Source organism: Myotis brandtii, unplaced genomic scaffold, assembly GCF_000412655.1.
Source record: "Myotis brandtii unplaced genomic scaffold, ASM41265v1 scaffold504, whole genome shotgun sequence".
Taxonomy (NCBI): domain Eukaryota; kingdom Metazoa; phylum Chordata; class Mammalia; order Chiroptera; family Vespertilionidae; genus Myotis; species Myotis brandtii.
The window spans coordinates 3,064,385-3,084,401 of NW_005369217.1; the positions used below are offsets into that span (position 1 = coordinate 3,064,385).

Sequence of the window (20,017 nt, forward strand, 5' to 3'; positions counted from 1 at the left end):
ATTCTATTTAACTCTCCCCCTTTTCTCCTATTTTCATGGACTTCTGAGGCTTTCTGTATTAAGTTTGGCTCTTTTCCGTCTAAATTCATTCTGTTTATTAGAGATAACTGAACTCAGCCCTGCAAGGGTAAAGATAAGTTCCTGGTGCTTCTGTCCTAATAGCTGTAGAGCGGCCTCCCAACTCAGCTTCAAGTTTGAATTCATTTTCCTCAAAGAAACAATGGTTCCCAGGCCGGGCCAAAGAAGCTCACATTTGGTACTCACATAGCTGGTCAATCAAACCACTGAATGAACTATAGAATCACTAATAATAGAGCTTCCCATTGTTTCCATGGGAACCTCCACCCCATCTTCCAACTGGAAAATCAGGAATCTGAGAAACAAATTTCCTCTGTCTCTCTGCTTTAGAAGCTAGGAGTGAGGCGTGGCTGGCCCTAACTCAGGGGATTGTGTAGCTCAACAGGGCCAAATGTGTTTTTTTTTAAAAAAGCAGCTCAGCCGTATAGCTCAGTGCTTGAGCTTTGACCCATGAAGCAAGAGGTCATGGGTTTGATTCCTGATCAGGGCACATGCCAGGGGTTGTGGGCTTGATCCCCAGTGGGGGATGTGTAGCAGGCAGCGGATCAATGTTTCTCTCTCATTGATGTTTCTATCTCTCTCCCTCTCCCTTCCTCTTTCTCTAAAAAATGAATAAAAACATATTTAAAAAAGAAAAAAAAGGTGGGGGCAGAATTAGCATTCTTTTTAAAATTAAATGTATTGGGGCGACATTGGTTAAGAGCATTATGTAAGTTTCGAGTGCACAGGTTTATGATAATCAACTGTATATTGCACTGTGTGCTCACCACCCGAAGTCTAGTTTCCCTCTGTCATCATCTATTTGACCCCCTTTATCCTACTTACCCTTTCCCACCCCCTTCCCTCTGGTAACCACCATACTGCTGTCTGTGTTTATGGGTTTAACATGTTCTCTGATGAAACAGACTCAATCTGCTCCTTCTCCTTGAGTGTGACTTCCCCTTATCTCACGCTCACACTCTCTCTGGACTCGAGTTCCCAAAGCCATTCTGATCAGGGGAGAAGCTGGCAGCACCCCTTCGACTGTACTTACTTCAAGGCCTCCTCTGGGTCCCTCTTGGCAGAAACCCTCCAGCACAGCTGTGTGCTCCTTAGCCGCCCCCTGGCTTAGGGCGGAACGAGCTCCCTCGCTAGCTCAGGGCCCTCCCAGCTCCCGTTAGGCCACGCTCCAAAAGGCACTTTGGAAAGTTCTCCTCCACAAAAGAGTTCTTTAGGAAGTTGAGGAGTAAAGCAAATAAATAAATTACAGCCAATGAGAGGATATTTAGATTTCAAATAAAATCTTACTCTCTTAATGACGAGCAGTTGGTAAAGTTGAATCTTTTTGATAAATGCCAAGAACCGAAGGAGAACGTCACGTCGACAACTAAAACATCTGGAGCAAAGGGGGAAAAGAAAGTCATTTACCGTGGAGTCCTGCTATCATCCAGCAAAGCTGTACATGCAAAACATAAATATTTTTGCCTCCTTTGCATAGGGGGGCGGGGGGTGCCAGCTGCTGGCTCACATTTCGATCAGTATGAGGTTCTTTCCCGTGGGCCATTCACGCCAGGCAGCCAGAGCGCACAGCACAAGCTCCAAACAGACCCGGGCCCACCTCGCGTGCAGGCCCCCCGTGGATAATCACTAGGAAAAAGCCATTTTCCAGCCCATTTACATCTCATATTCTCCCCGGGATCAGTATCTCAACTTGTAATTGGCCACGGCATCAGAATAAAACAAGTCACTGAGCAAGAAGTGCCTAGAACATGAGAATCAGAATGTGAGCGAGGAAAGCCTGCACCTTCAGAAAAGTCTGTACTACAATGTTTACCTAACAAACTCTAAAACCTGGCTCCCAGCGGCTGCCATGATCTTGGAGTCAACTGTTGCCAAATCTGAGATGCAGGCTTTCTTATCAAACGTTTGAAAACCTACCCATTGGTTAGAAAACGTCAAAAAAAAAAAAATAAAGTCAGGAAGATAAACGCTGTGCTAACGCTGCGTTAGAAAAAGGTCCTATTTCCTGTTCCTCTTTAATGTACAAGGTACCCGGTCCGAGATGCTTCCCCACCCAGCTGGCTGTCAGAATCACTTGAGAAACTGATGAAAATGCAGATTCCAGAGCCACACTCCTAGCTATTCTGACTGAGCGGGCCTGGGGTGTGGCTGGAATCTGTGGTTTGGAATGCTCCCCACATACTGATCATCTACAGTCAGGTTTGGGCGCCCTTCACATCCTGCTGGGACAGGGACCAGTGCTACTCGTTTGTTTCCACTGTCGCCCATTTTGGTATGAATATCTTCTTCCTTTGATAAATGAATGGGGAGAGTAGATGATATTTTTTTAAATGAAAGTCTTTACTTGACAGAATAAGAAGCTGGCCTAATTTTGTTGGCACCTCTAATTTTCTTACTGAAATTTTAGCAGTGTCTGGTTTTCAACAGTCTGAGAATCCTGACTGTCAGTGGCTTCTCTAGAGCAACCAAACTCATTCTGAAAGCCAGAGCGCCTCATAAAAGTCTGCGCACATAGAGCAGGCCTGTGCGAAATGGTGATCCTCTGTTCTGAGACAGGATGCTTGAGGGCTGGCTGGACCCCTCAGCAAGGGCACTTGAACAGACACTTGCTAAGTGTCAGGAGAACAAACACATGGACGTTCATCACTGAGGCACCCGGAGAAAATACATGTCCATGGAATCCACAAATGTCCAGTGATGAAGACCCCAAAAGTCATACTCTTCCGAGTATCAACTGTGCACAAATCACAATTGGGGATATCACAGGGAAATAAAGCATTTGCAGTTATTCTGGAGAGATAAAATAGCTCAGGGGAAAAACACAACAATGACAGTCAAGGAAACACCCTGAGTGTTCTGAGGTCCATTAGCACCTGTGAGAGAGCACGGGGTACTAGAGTGACCGGGACAGTGAGAGCAGAATCCAGCAAAGCTGTTTGGAACACTTTCTCCCCAATGTTTCAAAGCAGAAGAGCAACAGGATTTGGTGAGAAGGGTGAGGTTACTCTAGGCCATGGACAAGGGTTTGAATGGTCATTGGCTAGCTGAGTGCAAGAGGTAGGAAGTGAGTTTGCTTGCTCAGAATATGCAAGGCATTCAAAAAAAGGGCAGGCAAAGGGTTGAGTGCAATTGATGGAGGCTCTAAAAGCAACCAGCAACTTTACAAGGTACTGTCAAAAACTTCAGAAGCATATTTTATAGGTGAGCAAGATCTGCATTTTAATACACAAAATTAACTAGAAGGACATCACCAAGGCTGTATAGTATGGGCAAAGAAGTGTGGAATACTGAAATAGTTTTTCAAGCAATTCAGACACAAATAGTCACCATGAGCCCAGTAGCTGAGAGGCACTTTTTAAGCTTGGCGCTCTGGCCGGTGCATTTGATTCCCTTTTGAGGGGTTTAGGATTAATTAGGCAGCACCAGCTCTCACCACGAGCATCAGCTCCATTATGACCTCACCCCTTCTAGGAAGACTGCACCAGAAACTTGCTCTACTTAGCATATGTTCCAAGGGACCTGGCGTATATGGCATACTATTCTTAATATGTTTGCTCCCCTTCTTAGCGCTATGTGTTCTAACCAGGGCCACCTCCCCAAGAAAGGTTGTTTCCCCAGGTGGGAATGTTTCCCTGGAGTTAGGGATTAACGGGACTAGGGACCAGTCTCTCTCTCACCCACAGGGACTCATGAGTTCTCAGTCTGTCTACTGTAACTCATCACCATCTCTGGAATCCATCCTCTCTCCATCTCCATCTGCCTCAGTCTCAGCTCTCATTGTCCACCTCACCTGGACCACTGCAACAGCCTTCCTTCTATCTGATCTTTCAGAACTCACTCTTCCCTCTTCTAGCCCATTCTCCACCTGAGGCCATTCATTCATTCATACAACAACAACAAAATCCACTGATTGAAAATGGCTACTTTGTGCCGGACACTTTGTGCCTTCTTTGGTATCCATTTTTTATCACTTTGCTTTCCACCTGTCCCTACTCCATTTGCCTTAGTTACACAGAACCTCTTTTGGCTCCTTAAACAAAGCTTTTTCTCTCTAAACTAGTGGGTCTCTGCTTAGAATACTCTTCCCCCTCTTCTTTGTCTGGCTCAAACCTATTCATCTTCTAGGAGGCTTTCCTTGTCCCGTCTGCCACCCCAAGTCCAGCTAGGCTTCCTTTTCATGTGCTTCCCATTGTACTTACATACAACATTGTAACAAGCTGTTTACTTATTTCTACCCCAATAGGCTATAAATACCATGACCAAGGACCAGGTCAGTCTTTTTTTGGTTACTGTATCCCTAGCACCTAGCACAGTACTTGGCACATAGTAGTTGTTCAATAAATACTTCTTGTATGTATGAATGAATGAATGCAAGGAACTTAAGTTAATAGAATACTGGCCACTCTATTCTCTCTTCTCACCAAGGACATCCCAACTCTTCAGATGTCTGAATTCTCTGAACCATTTGGATTGGGTCAGCCCAATGGTCTCTGGCTTTCTCCACTTGCCTATCCAACTGACTGTCCTCTGTCGTCCTCAGTCACATCTGACAGTGGGCTCCTGCAGTCATGGAAGAGGTAGAGCAGAGGTCTATAGCGTTGGACTATTTAGATTTTCTGTCATTTAACTTGCTTCCTGAGCATTTGAACTCAGGAGATTCTCTTGCCTTCTTCACTTTCTAATAAAAAGCACCAATGTCCACTTACCTTTGTAGGATGCTGCGGTCAGCATGCTGCAGGTGCAGCTCTCATTGGGCGCACTTTTGCAGAGCTCCCTGCCAGTGTCCACGTTCTTCACCATGCACCCCGAGTGTCTTGGAGAGATGCTTCCCACTAATGTCACTGTAATCTGTGGGAGGAAGAAGATGATCCGGGAACCAAATCACTGTCTGTCTCATTTCCATCTATTGAAGAATCTTAAGTGAACTCACCCTTTGACTCACCATAGAAGATTTCTCAGATTGCCGACGTAAAGAGAGATGTTTCATTGGCTATTAGGTTTGCTCTTTTGTGAATCACATATTCAATTCTTGGACTGTTTCTCTTCCTCAACCCTTGCTTATAGGTGAATATAAAACTGTCTCGCCACCTTTATTACTTTATTTTTAAAAACTTATATCTTTGATCCATCTGGAGTTTATTTTTATATATAGTATGAGATAGGGTCCAACCTTAGTTTTAGCCAGATGGTTAGTCAGCTATGTTGCAACCATTTACAAAACAAAACAAAAAACTCACTTGCCCAACTGAACTGAAGTACCATTTTTGTCATATATTAGATGACCATATATTTAGAATCTATTTCTGAACTCTGCTCTGTTCCAGTGATCTACTGAGCTAATTCTATTCCATTCATCAAGTTTTTACTACTGTGAATTTAAACATATTTACTATATGATAAGTATATTTATATTCTTATTTTTATAATTTTCTTAGCATTTCCTAGATAATATTCTTCCATATAAAGTTTAAGATCATTTTGTCCAAAGGGAGTAAGGATATTGAACTGGAATTATACTAAATATATATACATTAATTTTAGGAGAATTTATATCTTTATGATATTAAATATTACCATCCAAACACATGATTTTTTTTTCATTTGTTTCCCTTTGGTCCAGGGTTCGTTTTAAGGGAGTGTACCTTTCCCTAGCTGGGTGGCTCCGTTGGTTGGAGCATTGTCTCATACACCAAGAGGTTGGGGGTTCAATTCCCAGGCATATACCCACGTTGTGGGTTTGATCCCCAGTCGGGGTGTGTATGGGAGGCAACCGATTGATGTTTCTCTTACATCGATGTTTCTCTATCTCTCTCCCTTCCTCTGTCTCTAAGATCATTAAAGCACATACACACACAACATATCCTCAGGTGAGGATTAAAAAACAAACAAACAAACAAACAAACAAACAAATAAATAAATAAGAGGGTGTACATTGATTTTCCAGGTGTCAGCTCTGTATTTCTTATTGCTGGTTGCTAATATCAGTTTATAGTTAAGGACATCCCAACTCTTCAGATGTCTGAATTCTCTGAACCATTTGGATTGGGTCAACCCAACGGCCTGTGAAATCTACTTTTAAAATTATTTAAGATTTTGTTTGTGGTGAAACATATGACCAAATTTGGAGGTGGTGACTATTCTGTGGGTACACAAGGGGTCACAAAAATAAAACCATGAAATTGCCTCTAAAGCAACTTTCCCCCCAATGAATTAACAAAAACAAGGCAGCCAGTCCTCCTGTTGAAAAGGAAACTTAAAGGAATGAATATGCCGATGGAGAGTCCCTTTGTACCAGGCGCACAAAAGGGTAGTGGTGGGAAGGTGGGCTAGGCATTAGAAAGCTGGAGCAGGGGAAGTGGAAACCTTATCCTGAGGCTGAAGAGCTCTGATCCCAGACAACCTGGGAGGGTCCACCTTCTGTTATACTCTGACCTCCGCCCAGACTTTCTGGGTGGCCACCTAGGATTCTGCTGTCCTTTGTCCTCTAATAAGCTAAATCTATCTTAGCCCAGGGGTCAATCCTATCTTTCTATTTTCACAGAATTCTGTTTCTGTGCCATAGAATGATGCTGGGAGAAGGCAAGTTCTTACAGTCCAACCTGGAAGAACCAAAGTCCATCCATCTCTAGGGACTTGAGGCTACTAACGTACTCCATGCCATTCCCACCAACTCGCTCATCTTCAACAAACGCTGACCTCTCATCCACCTGCCTTCTTCAACCCTGCATTTACAGCTGCACCACAATCTCAGCATACAGTCACATCACGTATTACCCTGTATGCATATATATCTTAACTGTATTTTACTAAGAAAAGTTTTTTAAAATCCTATTTTTACCAGTTGTTTTAAATTTTTCACATTTCCTTCTAGTTCTCACATACATAGTTTTAATGTAACTATAATCATTGCATTTATTTATTCCATAAACATTTATCAAGCTGCTCTTAACATGTGCCAAGAGCTGTGCAAAGTACTGACAACTCTAGTGAACCGAACAGCTACAGTCCTCATCCTCAAAGAGCGTATAGTCTAGTAGATGGATGGAAAAGTCCACTAGACTAAATCTAGTCTAGTTTTAGGGCCACACAGGATTAAGAGATCAGTAAGAAAGGACAGAAGCCGGGGCTATGATGGTACAGTGGAAATGGACAGATTCAAGATGCCCTTTAGAGGCAGCATAGAGCAGGATTGGAAATGGGGCATGTGGATATGAAGGATTTGGGTGAGCAAATGGATGGATAGAGGTACCATGTACTGAGATGGGACACAGTGAGGAAGAGGCCCATTTTGGGTAGAAAATTCAAGATTTCAATTTTGAATGTGTTTAGTGTGTGATAATCAAGGGATATGGGCCTGGAGCTTGGACACACTATCTGGGGTTGAGATAAAGGAGACATGAACATATAGGTGATACATAAAGCTATGGGAGTGGGTAAGATTGTCTGTGAATAAAGTAGAGAGTCAGAAGAGAAGAAGAATCAAAACTGGGCCTGAAACAACTCTAATATTTAGAGTCAGGGAGAGAAGGACCCAGCAAGGGAGGCTGAGGCATGGCCGAGGAGAAGAAAGACAGCATGGACAGGGTGTGCAATGAAAAAGAAGGTTTCAAGAATCCAGCCAGTCAGCCAGGTAGGATGAGGACTTCTGGCATCTGCTGAAATGGCTACATGGAGTCAACCAGTGGCCTCAGGGAGGACAGTTTCCAGGGGACAGTGGGGCAAAAGCCAGTTTGGGGTGATCTGAAAATAGGAAAAAGCAAGTTTTTCTCAAGTGCTGTGGAAGGAGAGGTTAGCCAGGAAGTTGAAGGTATTTTTGTGTGGTTTTGGGTTCCAGATGAATATGGTTAAAAAGCTGAAGCCTTGGCTTAATAAACCCAACATGGGAATCCTTAGATCCTTAGCAGGTTGATAGTTCTTTCTTGAACTACAATGGATAAAGAGAAAATGAAGACACAAAGGATCCGATAAAGTTTCAGTGTCAATTAACTGATAATGTCCATGGGGGCCAAGGAACATTCCACTAGGTCAACATGCCTTATTTTACTTAACTATTCCCCTTATTGCCAAGCAGTTCCATCATTTCCAGATTTCTAATTCTATAAATGCTACTGCAATAGCATCTGTATGCTTCTGGATTTTCTTCTTTCAAGTTACTTCTTCAGAATTCTAAGCCTGGAATTGCTGCTTGCAACAGAATGAATATATTTATGACTTTTGAAACATACTGCCAAATTGCTTTCCAAAAAGATTGTGCTAATTGGCATTGCCAACACTAGGTGTTAGCATATCTTATTATCACTTTAATTTGTATTTATTTGGGAGCTGGTGAAGTTGAACATATTGCCATATCTATAGCTAACTCTCTAAACCTCTTCTTGTGAGAATATACACGTTGCCCACTTACTTTTGGTGTCTTAATGTATTTCTTTTTAATGTTTCCTAGCTTTAATATCTTGCAATTAATATTTTACTTATTGCAAATGTTTTCCTAATGCATGTGATTTAGTTACTTCTTAGTTTTTGTTGTATAGATGTTAAAAGTCAAGTTTATGAGTATTTTTTGTTATTTCATACTATATTGCTTCAAAGCTAAGAAAATTATACTTCCCAATTATTTGATGCTCAATTCTATTTTCTGTCAGCTTTTCATATGAACTTCTTAATTAACCTACATTTTATTTATTTATTTTTATTATTATTTTTTTCTTTTTTCCACTGTGTAACCCATTTCAGTGCCTGCAACCTACTGGCAGAGGCTGGGCAATGGTTCAAGGCCACAGTTTGCTCTGGCATGGAGCACTATGAGAGACCCAGGGGGACGGGCCTGCCATAAAGCCAAGCCCATGCATCTAAATTTTATTTTTATATTTAATGTAAAATGTGAATTAAATTACAGTTTTATATTGTAAGTTATCACAGTCTCTTTTATGAAATAATTATTGTGTTTCCTCTTATTTTATGGCATTTAATCTTTAAAAGTTTTACATCTACTTCTCAGCTTTTTACTCTGTTTCATGGAATAGAGTAAAAAGTATATTTTAAACCAGAATCATGGGCTGAATTATTGTCATTATATATATATATATATATGTTTACAATCATATGGAAATGGTCTTGCTTAAATAATTTTCTTTTTTCAAAATATATTTTGGATATTCTTAACCAGTTCATATTATTCCAGATGAATTTTATATTAACTTTAAGACAGAGTCAATTTTCACTGGGATTACATAAAATCTAGAAAATAGATTGAGGAAGATGTGACATTTTTATTATATCTTCCCGCCAAGAAACATAGTATGTGTCTGGATATGTTCAAGATGCTTTTCATATCTTCTAAGAAAATACCTTGTGTGTTTTTGATTTTTATTTATGCTTTTAATTGATAAGTTTCCCTATTATGAATTATAAATAGCCTCAATAGATCACTGCCCTACATTCTAATTACTACTAGAAAAAAATGCTCAAGACAAGCTGTTATAAAGCCAAAATGACTATTTTTGGTAGTTGTCTTCAACATGCATCTCCTAGTAAACATGATTTTAAATATAGGGTATATAAGATTAAACCTGAGAATTTCTGTTGTTTTGATGAATGGGACCTTTTGTTAATGGACATTAACAGTTTGTTTTACATCACATGTAAATAAGGCTATTGATATTTAAATGGTTGTTGAACACTTAACACTTTGTTTTACTTTTACTAATTTAAAGTTATACCAGGTAAAAGCTAATATGTTTGGATTTTGCAGATATACAACCACTTAACAGTGGCAAACAATGGTATTTTTGTCTATTCCAGTCCAATAATTATTCCTAGTACTCGTTTCTTGTATTACTGGACTGGACAGAACTGAAAATGATGCTGACTGAATCAGTGATGGTGAAATTCCTTGTTTTCATTATAATTTGTAAAAGAATGTTTCTAGTGACTCTCTTTTAGAATCCATGCGCTTTGCGGGAAATACTTCATTCTGGCATTTTTGTTTTTATCAGTATAAGCCATTTTTACTGCATGTTAAAATCTCCTTATCGGTAGACACAAACATACTTTTACATAGTGCGAGAACAGGATATGTCATTCATCCTTTTTTGTGTTTGTGTTTTTTTACTTATCTATTCCTTACCTCTCCATCACGCATTCCATCAGGGGAGCCCATGTTTCCAACCTAGTAATCAATTCTCCATATTTTTCTCAAATAACCATGAAGAGACATATACGCATAAACTTAGATAGGGACTTTTTAATCAAAACATACTTTTCTGCATCTTGCTGTTTTTACTCAACCTCATGGAAATCCCTCCAAGATACCTGGATTGCTCTAATTATTTCTTTTTAATGCTGGTTTCTTCATGAGAATGAGAATATACTATCTTCTCATTGTTTTGTGTAGAGAGATGAAGCTTCTTGGGAACAGAGTCTCTGTGTTATAGGGGAGTTTTCTGTACCTAGAAAGTTACCACAATGCCATGAGGTATAAGATGGGCAGTTCACCAACACTATGAACAGAGCTGGTGGGTAGAATTGAGGAAAACCATAGACTGCCCTCTCTGTAGGTCAGGATCAGGTATTATTTAAGTAAACAACGATCTGCCTGACCTGCGTGGCTCAGTGGTTGAGCATTGACCTATGAACCAAGAGGTCACAGTTCGATTCCTGGTCAGGGCACATGCTCAGGTTGCAGGCTCCATCCCCAGAGTGGGGCGTGCAGGAAGCAGCCAATCAATGATTTTCTCTCATCATAATGTTTCTATCCCTCCCTCCCCCTCCCTTCCTCTCTGAAATCAATAAAAATATATTTTAAAAGAGAATAAATATAAATAAATAAATAAACAAAGACCTGAGACTTTCGGGTAAGTCATCAACGACCACAGAACAGAAATATTTTTGAAACATTGTGACCAAGAGATGGAGTCAAATGTCCTATCAACACTGTTAAAATAATCAGTCCAAAGTTGGTTTCAAAGGCTAGTTTGACTCAAATTACTAAATCCTTATCTCCTTTATCTTGAGATTGATGATGAGCTGGAGAGATTGAGTAATGGTTGTGTGGGAAGACGAGAGGGATTAGGGTAAACCACAGAGGGACTCAGGGTGGGAGGGAAGTAGTAGTGGCTGTTTGGGTGGTAAACAGTTTTTGTATGATCCAGACTAGATATAAATGGTGGTTAATTTATAAGAGTGAACCCAAAGAGAGGTAAGCAAATTGCATAAGCAGCACTTTTTATTTAATGAACAAGTTACATTCCCTCACTATATTTACCTGAATTGTTACCCTTAAAATTTTCAAAATGACAAAACAAAAAAATCTTGCATAATCTTAACCACTTATCAGAGTCCTGGGTAGATTCAAGGATTATGGTATTTTCTCTCACTCTCTATCAGCACCAACGATTTTTTCAGACTGAAATAAAAATGTGGTCATGCCTACGCTTAGATGCCTGTGTGCTTTTTTTTACAGTATCTATTCACTCTTGACTCAGGCCTGTTTGGATGAGGCTTTGAAAGTTCTTTTTACATTCCCTCCCCCCAGGAAGACAATAGAAAGTGACAACAACCAAAAAACTTTAAATCCTTGAGAGTTCTGATCAGTTATGACTTGAAAGCTTGATTCTTTTATTATTTATCGCTCATTAAATGCTCTGGCTCTCCTTTATTAAATGTTAAATCATCTTAAAAGGTATGGTGCTTGCTAGTTGAAATGGCAAAGTGTAAGAGAAAAAAGAAAATGGCCCATTTCCTTATTAATGTGACATTCAAATAAAACAGAGTGAGGTCAGCTGGCTGCTGATGGGGGTTCTGTACAATCATTCATAATACAAGAGCCATAATTAGGGAGACAAAGTCTCCTTACAGCACGTTGAGATAGCAGGGCAGGAATTCCACCTTCCCACAGGAGACGGTTAGTATGTGAATCAGAAAATGCTTGAATATACTCATTTCTTCCTTTCTCTCATCCAGAGACAGGGTTGACTGGCTGTTTGTCCTTGGCAGGAGCCCATGGGCTTTCTTTCCAAGGGACCCCACTTACAGTATCCACTGCCCACAGCGGTTTCTCTCCACTCTACCAATAGTGCTTGAAGCCACGTTCATAAAATAGCTGTAGGAGAAGCCTGACCACATAAGGAAAAGGAATCATAAAACAAAACAAAATTCTACACTAAGCCGCATTTAAGGCATCTTATTGACCATGAGTCTGAATTTCTTTTTTCTCTATTTTTTAAATCAATATGTTTTCATACTACATTAAAAGTCCATCTTTTCTTTAAATTCAACTATTCAGGTTCATCTGCAGCTCCCCGGGCTAACTAACTGCACATGGACAGGTCCACGGTGTGTCTTGGTCTCTGCTGTATCCCTGGCACCTGCAGAGTGTGTGGCGTCTGGTAGGCTCTCAATATTAGTTAATGAAGTGAATGACTCTCCTAACCAAGCATATTTGTTCGCTAATAGGTACTTTTCACACAGAAGGAAGTTAGCATCAATTGTGCAAAACGAGACAATACAATGGAGGCAAATGAAAACCTTTCCTCTTACCTTATCTTTACTTCTTTGAGAGATGTGGATTTGGGGGCACATTTTAGCTCCTGATGAAATATCCAGCCAGTTTTCTGAGTTCTCTGAATGTACACAATCATCTTTAAAAGTACACCTATTAAAAAAGGGGAGGGCAACAAAACAGCAACCCCACACACGCATTAGTTAAAACTTTCTCACACTGGCGTCGGCACAAAATCCCAAGCTTTGTACAGTGGATTATTGGTTTTGAGAAAGAATAGGAATGAGATGCTAAAACCATGAAAAGCAACAGGAACACAGCAGAGCGTGTTTCCCATCCTGTCTGGGTGCAGAGAACAAATGCAAACAACATGTTGAACTTAGACTCCAGAGCCATCCCTTTAGTTGCCATCTCCAAATACATCACAAGCACAGCCTCTCGCGGATTCTGAAATTAAAGAACTCCCTTCTAAAAAAACCTAGCAAAGTACAGCCCAAGAAAGGGTTTATATACTATACATATTTTAGGTTTGCAATTCACTCCCAGAATACTGACCTATTGCATAAGTTATTTTGTAGTAAAAAAAAAACCCAACACATTACTACTTTGTACTTTTTCAATATGATAATTAAATAAAAATATGTCAAGGACAGAGTCTTCCCAAGAATTTGATAAGATATCCCATGACTATGTGCTACCTAACATTTATTTATTTATTCAGATATACCAAATTATATCAAAAGATATGGGGGAGGCACTTTCCAGGGCCACTTTCCTCAGAGGAGGCCCCCAGTGAACCACGCTGTGCTCAGGGCCAGCTACTCTGAAAACATGATCAGAAGCGGAGTGCTGAGATCACTTGGTTTGCTCAATGTCTCGGTCACTCCAGGTCATGCTGACTTGGGACCTCTTGCTTCCCCAGAGGGCTGCCAGCTGATAGGAAGAATGAGCGCCCAGAGCCACATTATTTCCAAGTAGCATTGGACTCCACAGACATTTCATCGAACAATGTCAAGGAGAGAAGAAAACCTCTCTGTTATGTCTGCCTCCGGAGGGCCGACGGCTCAAATGAAGAGGTAGGAGAGAACCAGTGACGCTGTTGCAAAAGAAACTGAAAATTCATGAATCATGAGATTGAAATGCAACCCAACGGTAACTACATTCAGTGTGGGAGTCCCTGAGAGGATCGGAGTAGAATGAGATGCGGGCCCAAACAGTGTATTTGACATGCATTGACATTTTACAGGTGTTTCTTTCTTCTTCCCTCCCTCCCCGCTCTTCTCTCTTTTAAAATTCTTAAGAATTTAGGCCCCATGGTTTTGTCTTTGAGTTCTGTGCTAATTTGAATATGACAAAAATAGAACAGGAAACCAGTGAGTTTCATTAGACATCATCCGCAAGCACAATATTCTCAGCATGTCATCATATTATGACATTTTGGGGAGCCCTGTTTCCAGTGAGCGTGCCTGTGTCTGAACTCACCTACATCTGTGCCAGTTCCTCCTCCAACACCTGACCAGTGGGATTTTCACCGGCAATTCTCCAAAGCCATACATTTATCTGACCCTTGATGGCTAGCTCGTCTGTCATGGACATTTAGTTCAAATTAAGTCACCTCTCAAAGTCAGGGGGAGTTGGCAATGGAGGGACATGTACCACTGGACTGGAAATCAGAGACTGATGAGGCTGGTTTCTAATTCTGTAATTGGAAAAGATGATGACTGGCAAGAACGAACTGCCTCTCAGGGGCTCTCTGGTTTGTACAAGGCACTTCCTCTGCCGATAAGAAAGAAAAAAAAAAGCCAGTTTTACAGAGACTGGAGTACAAATATTTTGTAGGCTCTTAATGCTGCCTGGGAGTCAAGGCCCAAGGCTGCCAAAAAAACAAGTGTAAAATATTTCATACAAATAGTGCTACGATTTGCCAATTTGTAGGCAGAAAACAGTAGTGCCACTGAGTTATCACTCTCTTTTCTGAACTCCTATAGCATTTCTTGTCGGAAGCATACGTTTTGGTATTTAATCATATGCTGCCTTGAATTACAATTTAACTGTTTCATATGTCTATGTCATTTCTCCCCGAGTAAGCTCTAAGCTCCTCAAAGGAAGAGAGGATGTCTTTAATATTTCTTCAGCAAATCCCTCAGTGTCTGGCAGCATGATATGCAAATACTAGGGTTTCAATAAATATGTTTGAATAAATGGATGAAATATGAAATCTCTATAGGTCCTTTCTGTTGGTGATTTTTCTCTCTAGTTTCCCTATGATTTATGTCTGACTCCTACTTACAGTAAGGAGACTATTTTTAACATAAGCCAAAAGTTCATATGTGGGGTTGGAGAGGGAACAAATTAGGAGTTGAAGTTTTTAGTTTATCTTTTGTAAAAAAATAAAAGTGTGGGTGTGTGTGTGTGTGTGTGTGTGTATGAAATAGACCTTCCAATTCCTATTTTGCATAAGGTAAAAACAAAATCTAACCATGTTAAGCAACTAAACATGAATTCCTTGTTCGTAAAGCACTTTTGAAATTTCTAAACTCCCATTCCTTGCTTCTCACCATTTAAAACATAAAATTGAAAAAATAAAAAAAACAAATCGTGACACCAAGAATGTATAACCAGATGGCCAACCAACAACAGTGTCTTATTACTTCTCTGATATTACAAGTTATAAAATCTTCATGACAGCACATTACCCACACATTCAAACTTCTTACAGAGGGGGAGCAGATCTTAGAGCTCCTACATTTTAGTAAACAAAACCAGTTACTTTGAAAGCTAACCCTCTGACTCCCGTGTATGAATAAAAGCAATGGTCAAAAGCATAAACACTTAAGCCATTGCTCAAATAAAATTAAAATCTCAGTCAGACACCAGGCTTGGTGCGGGGGATCCTCAATGAGTCACTCCCAGATAGACTGATTTCTTAATTGGCTTCATTTCATTTTCTTCAGGTCACAGCTAGGAGGGGAAGTGGATTCGCTTTGGGATGAGTGCATTCTGGAGAAAATGGCAGAGACAGATTTGCTATCCTTACCATACACCACTGCCATTTCCCCAGCCGCTGCTGGGAGTCCACCCCAAAGTCCTAAGATCCCAATCAGTATTTTATTTTTCTAGTCCTTCATCCAGCTAGATCTCATGCTCACATGACAAGGCCAATGTGCAACACTAGCCCATTCGCAAATTAGGAAATGAAACAATCTCAAATGCAAAGACAAAACTGCTTGAATTAAAAAAAAAGCACACAATAACCAATAAGTTAATTAAAAAAGGCTTTCCTTGGGTGAAAAACATTGTATGAGGAAACAATTTAGTGAATGAAACTATTTAAGAAGGCTTGTTCTTATCCGTTTGCTATAAAATCTGCTGTAGAGCTTAATTTATTCTAAATAATAAGAGTTTGATATCCCACTCAACTATGTGTACATGGACCACCCCTCCCCCACCCCTCACTCCTAATGAAGTATGTTCAAAACCTACCCAGGCCCCGACTCATGAACAGGGAGATTCCAGACATTTGTTTCTAAGTTTGCTGGTTAGAACTCAGAAAATATTTTCATTCTGTGGGTTTGCTTCCTGAGTTTATGGAAATCTGTCTAAACCCTAACATCCGCTAGTAACTACCCCACCACGCAGCTGCATGGACGGGACGCTGCCCCATGCCAGGTACTGGTCTGAGGGTTGGCAGTTAGTACTTCCCCGCTAGTCCTCACACAGCCTCACTGTATAGGCATGAAACTGAGGCTCAGACAACTGCAACACCATGCCAAGGTCACATAGCCAAGGGATAGCCGTCTGGCTTCAGAGCCACACACCTGGCCACTCTGTTCCATGGCTTCCTATGAGCCCTAGCTGCCATTCATAAGGTGCATGAGGATAAAGACAGTCAGAGTTCCTCCTGGCCTACTGGGGTCTCCACAGTGGTTGCAGGATGGGGCTGGGACTTGGCTGGGACAAGGCGACGGAGATGAGGACTGCAGCAGCAGAGAATAAAGAAAGTGAAGAATAGTTTCGAGGATGAAAAGGGCAGCAAGGATTTAGGAGGGGTGGGGATTCTGAGAGGTCTCTAATTTTCACTGATCACCCTGAACACAGAATATCCAATTATAGGTTCAAATTTCAGGAGGCCCCAGCTTCAAAAAACTAGTGTGCTTTTTAAAATTTGCTTGCAAACCATCTGTTTGTAATATGGAATACCTTTTCTCCCCATAGAACTAATGTTATGAACAGTGATTAGGTTTTCAGGTTCATTCACAAAACCCATTTATCCATAATGTTACCTCAATACTACATATTTGCAATAAAAGAGAAGCAGAAAACAATGAGATTGCACCATTTGCATTATATAGCAGTTTTTCTTCTTTACTTATTTGTGTTTCGGCTCAGCTGGTAACCTGGGAACAGTGCCCAGCTGGATCGACTTTTACATCTATTACTATAGTATTGTATTTATACAGTTTTTCTGTTTTTTAATACGTATGGCTTAAATTATTAATTGTTTCCATGCCAACATAAAGAACTGGGAGACCCACCACCGAACAGGAGCTGAAGCTTCCAGGCAGGTGAAATGCCCGTGGGCCAGGCTGGGGGACCTTGAGAACCTGACTCTATTAGGCCAGAATCTCTCAGTAAAAATTTACCACTTACTCAACCTTGAACTAAAACTCTGAACTCAGAAATGTAACTTCTACTTTGGGCGCCCCTGGAATTTCATCAGCATTCTCTAATGTAATTGTTCACCAAGAGCAGACAGTCCCTGAGAAAACTGATAACTAAATATCAGGTAATTGGCCTGAATGTGGGGGTCGGTGAGACCCGTTCCAAAGAGTCTATGCTGATATAATATCAGAAAACTTGTAACAAGGACAGTCCAGCCTCTCCTTCAGGGAACAGGAGACTGTGTCCACACTCAGGGGAGGCTTCGCTACAAGAGCATCCTAAGGTCTCTGCCAAGTGACTTGAAACAGATGTCTGTATTTTTTAAGAAAGGCACAGAGCCCAGAGGAGGGCCAGGTGCTCCCTGGAATCAGGGGACTTTCATTAACATTGTCAGTCCATGAGATGAAGAAACCAAACTGAATTGAATAGATTTAAAAAAAAAAAAAAGGAAGTCATGGTGACAAACTAAGTCTGAAGTCAAGGCCTCCAGACTAAGGGAAAGGAAATGCCAAAACACAAGACCAAAATCCTGCTGAGAAAGCTGAAAAACTGGATCTTCATAGCTGGGGCTGAAAGTCATGATAAAATTATGCTAGTCACAGAGGCAATTTAGATTTTTTTTTTCACAAAAGCAAATTTAAAAAAAAGGAAGTCATGGTGACAAACTAAGTCTGAAGTCAAGGCCTCCAGACTAAGGGAAAGGAAATGCCAAAACACAAGACCAAAATCCTGCTGAGAAAGCTGAAAAACTGGATCTTCATAGCTGGGGCTGAAAGTCATGATAAAATTATGCTAGTCACAGAGGCAATTTAGATTTTTTTTTTCACAAAAGCAAAAACATCCAACATGCCAGGCAACATTCTTTCATGTGATTTGGTTCATTTATTCTTCGCAACAAACCTATGGGTAAGTATAATAATTGTCCCTGCTTTGCAGATGGAGAAACTGAGGCATGGAAGGCTCCATATTGCTTTCCCAGGGTCACAGAGTTAGTAAGCAGAGGGGCTGAGACACAAATCCAGGCAGTTTAGCGTCCAAGTCAATGGTCTCACCTCCTACCCTAAATTGTCTCTCACTAGAGCTAATACTTACTGAACCATTCCCATGGGCCAGGCACTGTTTCTAGGGCTTTCTGGGAATTAACTCATTGATCCTCACAACCTGTTCCCCATAAAAGGGAAATTTCAGAGATGAGGAAATGGAGATGCAGACAGATTAGACAGGATGGCATGAATCTTAGCAATGTGGCATTGGTGTCCATATCTCACTGCTATGCCAAATTCCTCAAAATTGTACCAGGATAGCAACATCATAAATGCCAAGATAACAGTAAATAGGTCCACCCAGAGCATGAGCCACACAAGAAAATATAGGTTTTATTTCATTTCTCAAAGTGTGTTCTATGGGTTGTTTTGGGTGTTCGTGTTAAGGGTTTTATTGCTAAGAAGTTTGGGAAATACTAGTTAAGTTTCTCTGGTGCAGGACTTCTCAGAGCCTTGAATATGATAGTGTGCTTTGTAACTTCCCAAGACAGGATTGAATGATGCATTGTCTTTCAAATTTTTGATTGAGGGTCCAAAGTTCTAGTCACACACATGGGGAAGCACTGCCCCATCTTGGTTAATGAGCAACAATCCAAATGGTGGATCAAATTAGAAAACTTTGGCCTTTTGGGAGGCTCTTTTTCTCAACTGTCATACTCAATTGATCATGATCTACTAATTCTAAGTATCACTCTATCCTGCATTCCACTCTCCACCATCTCTTCTCACCTGGGCCCCTGCAGCAACCTTTTAGTTGGTCTCCCTCCTTCCCACCTCCAGTGGCTCTAATCAGCTTCCACGCCGATATCTAGGTCATGCTCAAGCACAAAGCTGATTCTATCACTTCCTGATTAAAAATTTTCAATGCCACCCTTTCACCTATTTGAAACTCCTCTACCCATATGCCTGCTTTTCATGACCTGGACCCTAGAACACATGCTTCCACACCCCTCTCTTTAGCCCCACACTATGACCTAGCCCCTGCCTTCCTCTCCAAATGCACCCCAGGTAATTGTGGGTTGTTAAGTCTGTCTCACTATTTAGCCTGTAAGCTCTGAAGAACACGGATCCTAATATCTAGTACATCGCACCTAGCAGAGAGCAGTTATTTGATAAACACATGCAGTGCAAACATCCCAGCTCTTCCTAGCATGTCTGCCCTTTACTGTCCAGAACGCCCTGGCGCCTGCAATACTTGGTGAGATTGTGTTTCTTGTTCAGACTTGTTCAATGCCACCTCCTCCATGTATGCCCAGCCTCCAGGCAAAACAGTCACTCCCTCCTCTGTGTCCCCATGGCACCTTACACATGCTCCCAGTATATACAGCACATTGCATTAGTTGTTGATTTGCCTCTGACTAGACTGTAAGCCCCCCAGGGGAAAGGCCAATCTTATTCATCTTGGTGCCTCCAGAGCTTGGTACCATATCTGGCATTCATTCTACAAGTATTTACTGAGTGCCACTGGACACCAAGCACTGTGTAGACACTGGGGACACATCCTATATAATAAAGAGGTAATATGCAAATTAACCCTCACACCCTCACAAGATAGCTGCCCACGACCAGGCCAGCAGGGGGGTTAGTGAGGGATGACCAAATGACTGAACAGCAGGCTGCGTGGGGCAACCAGGCCGGCGGAGGGCTGTTAGGGGTGACCAGGCTGGCAGGGAGGGCAGTTGGGGGTGACCAGGCCAGGAGGGGGGGTAGTTGGGGGTGACCAGGCTGGCAGAGG

General features: G+C 41.2%; 1 protein-coding gene across 1 annotated transcript in view; it reads right to left on the minus strand.

Annotated features, from left to right (window-relative positions):
* Window positions 1-20,017, minus strand: part of PLXNC1 (plexin C1) — a 158,145-nt gene that overhangs the window by 77,312 nt on the left and 60,816 nt on the right. The window contains exons 5-7 of the mRNA XM_014548340.1: window positions 12,616-12,730; window positions 4,785-4,926; window positions 1,366-1,453 (exon numbers count right to left, since the gene is read on the minus strand). Coding sequence (XP_014403826.1) covers window positions 1,366-1,453; window positions 4,785-4,926; window positions 12,616-12,730 — 345 coding nt within the window. The remainder of the gene's footprint in view (window positions 1-1,365; window positions 1,454-4,784; window positions 4,927-12,615; window positions 12,731-20,017) is intronic.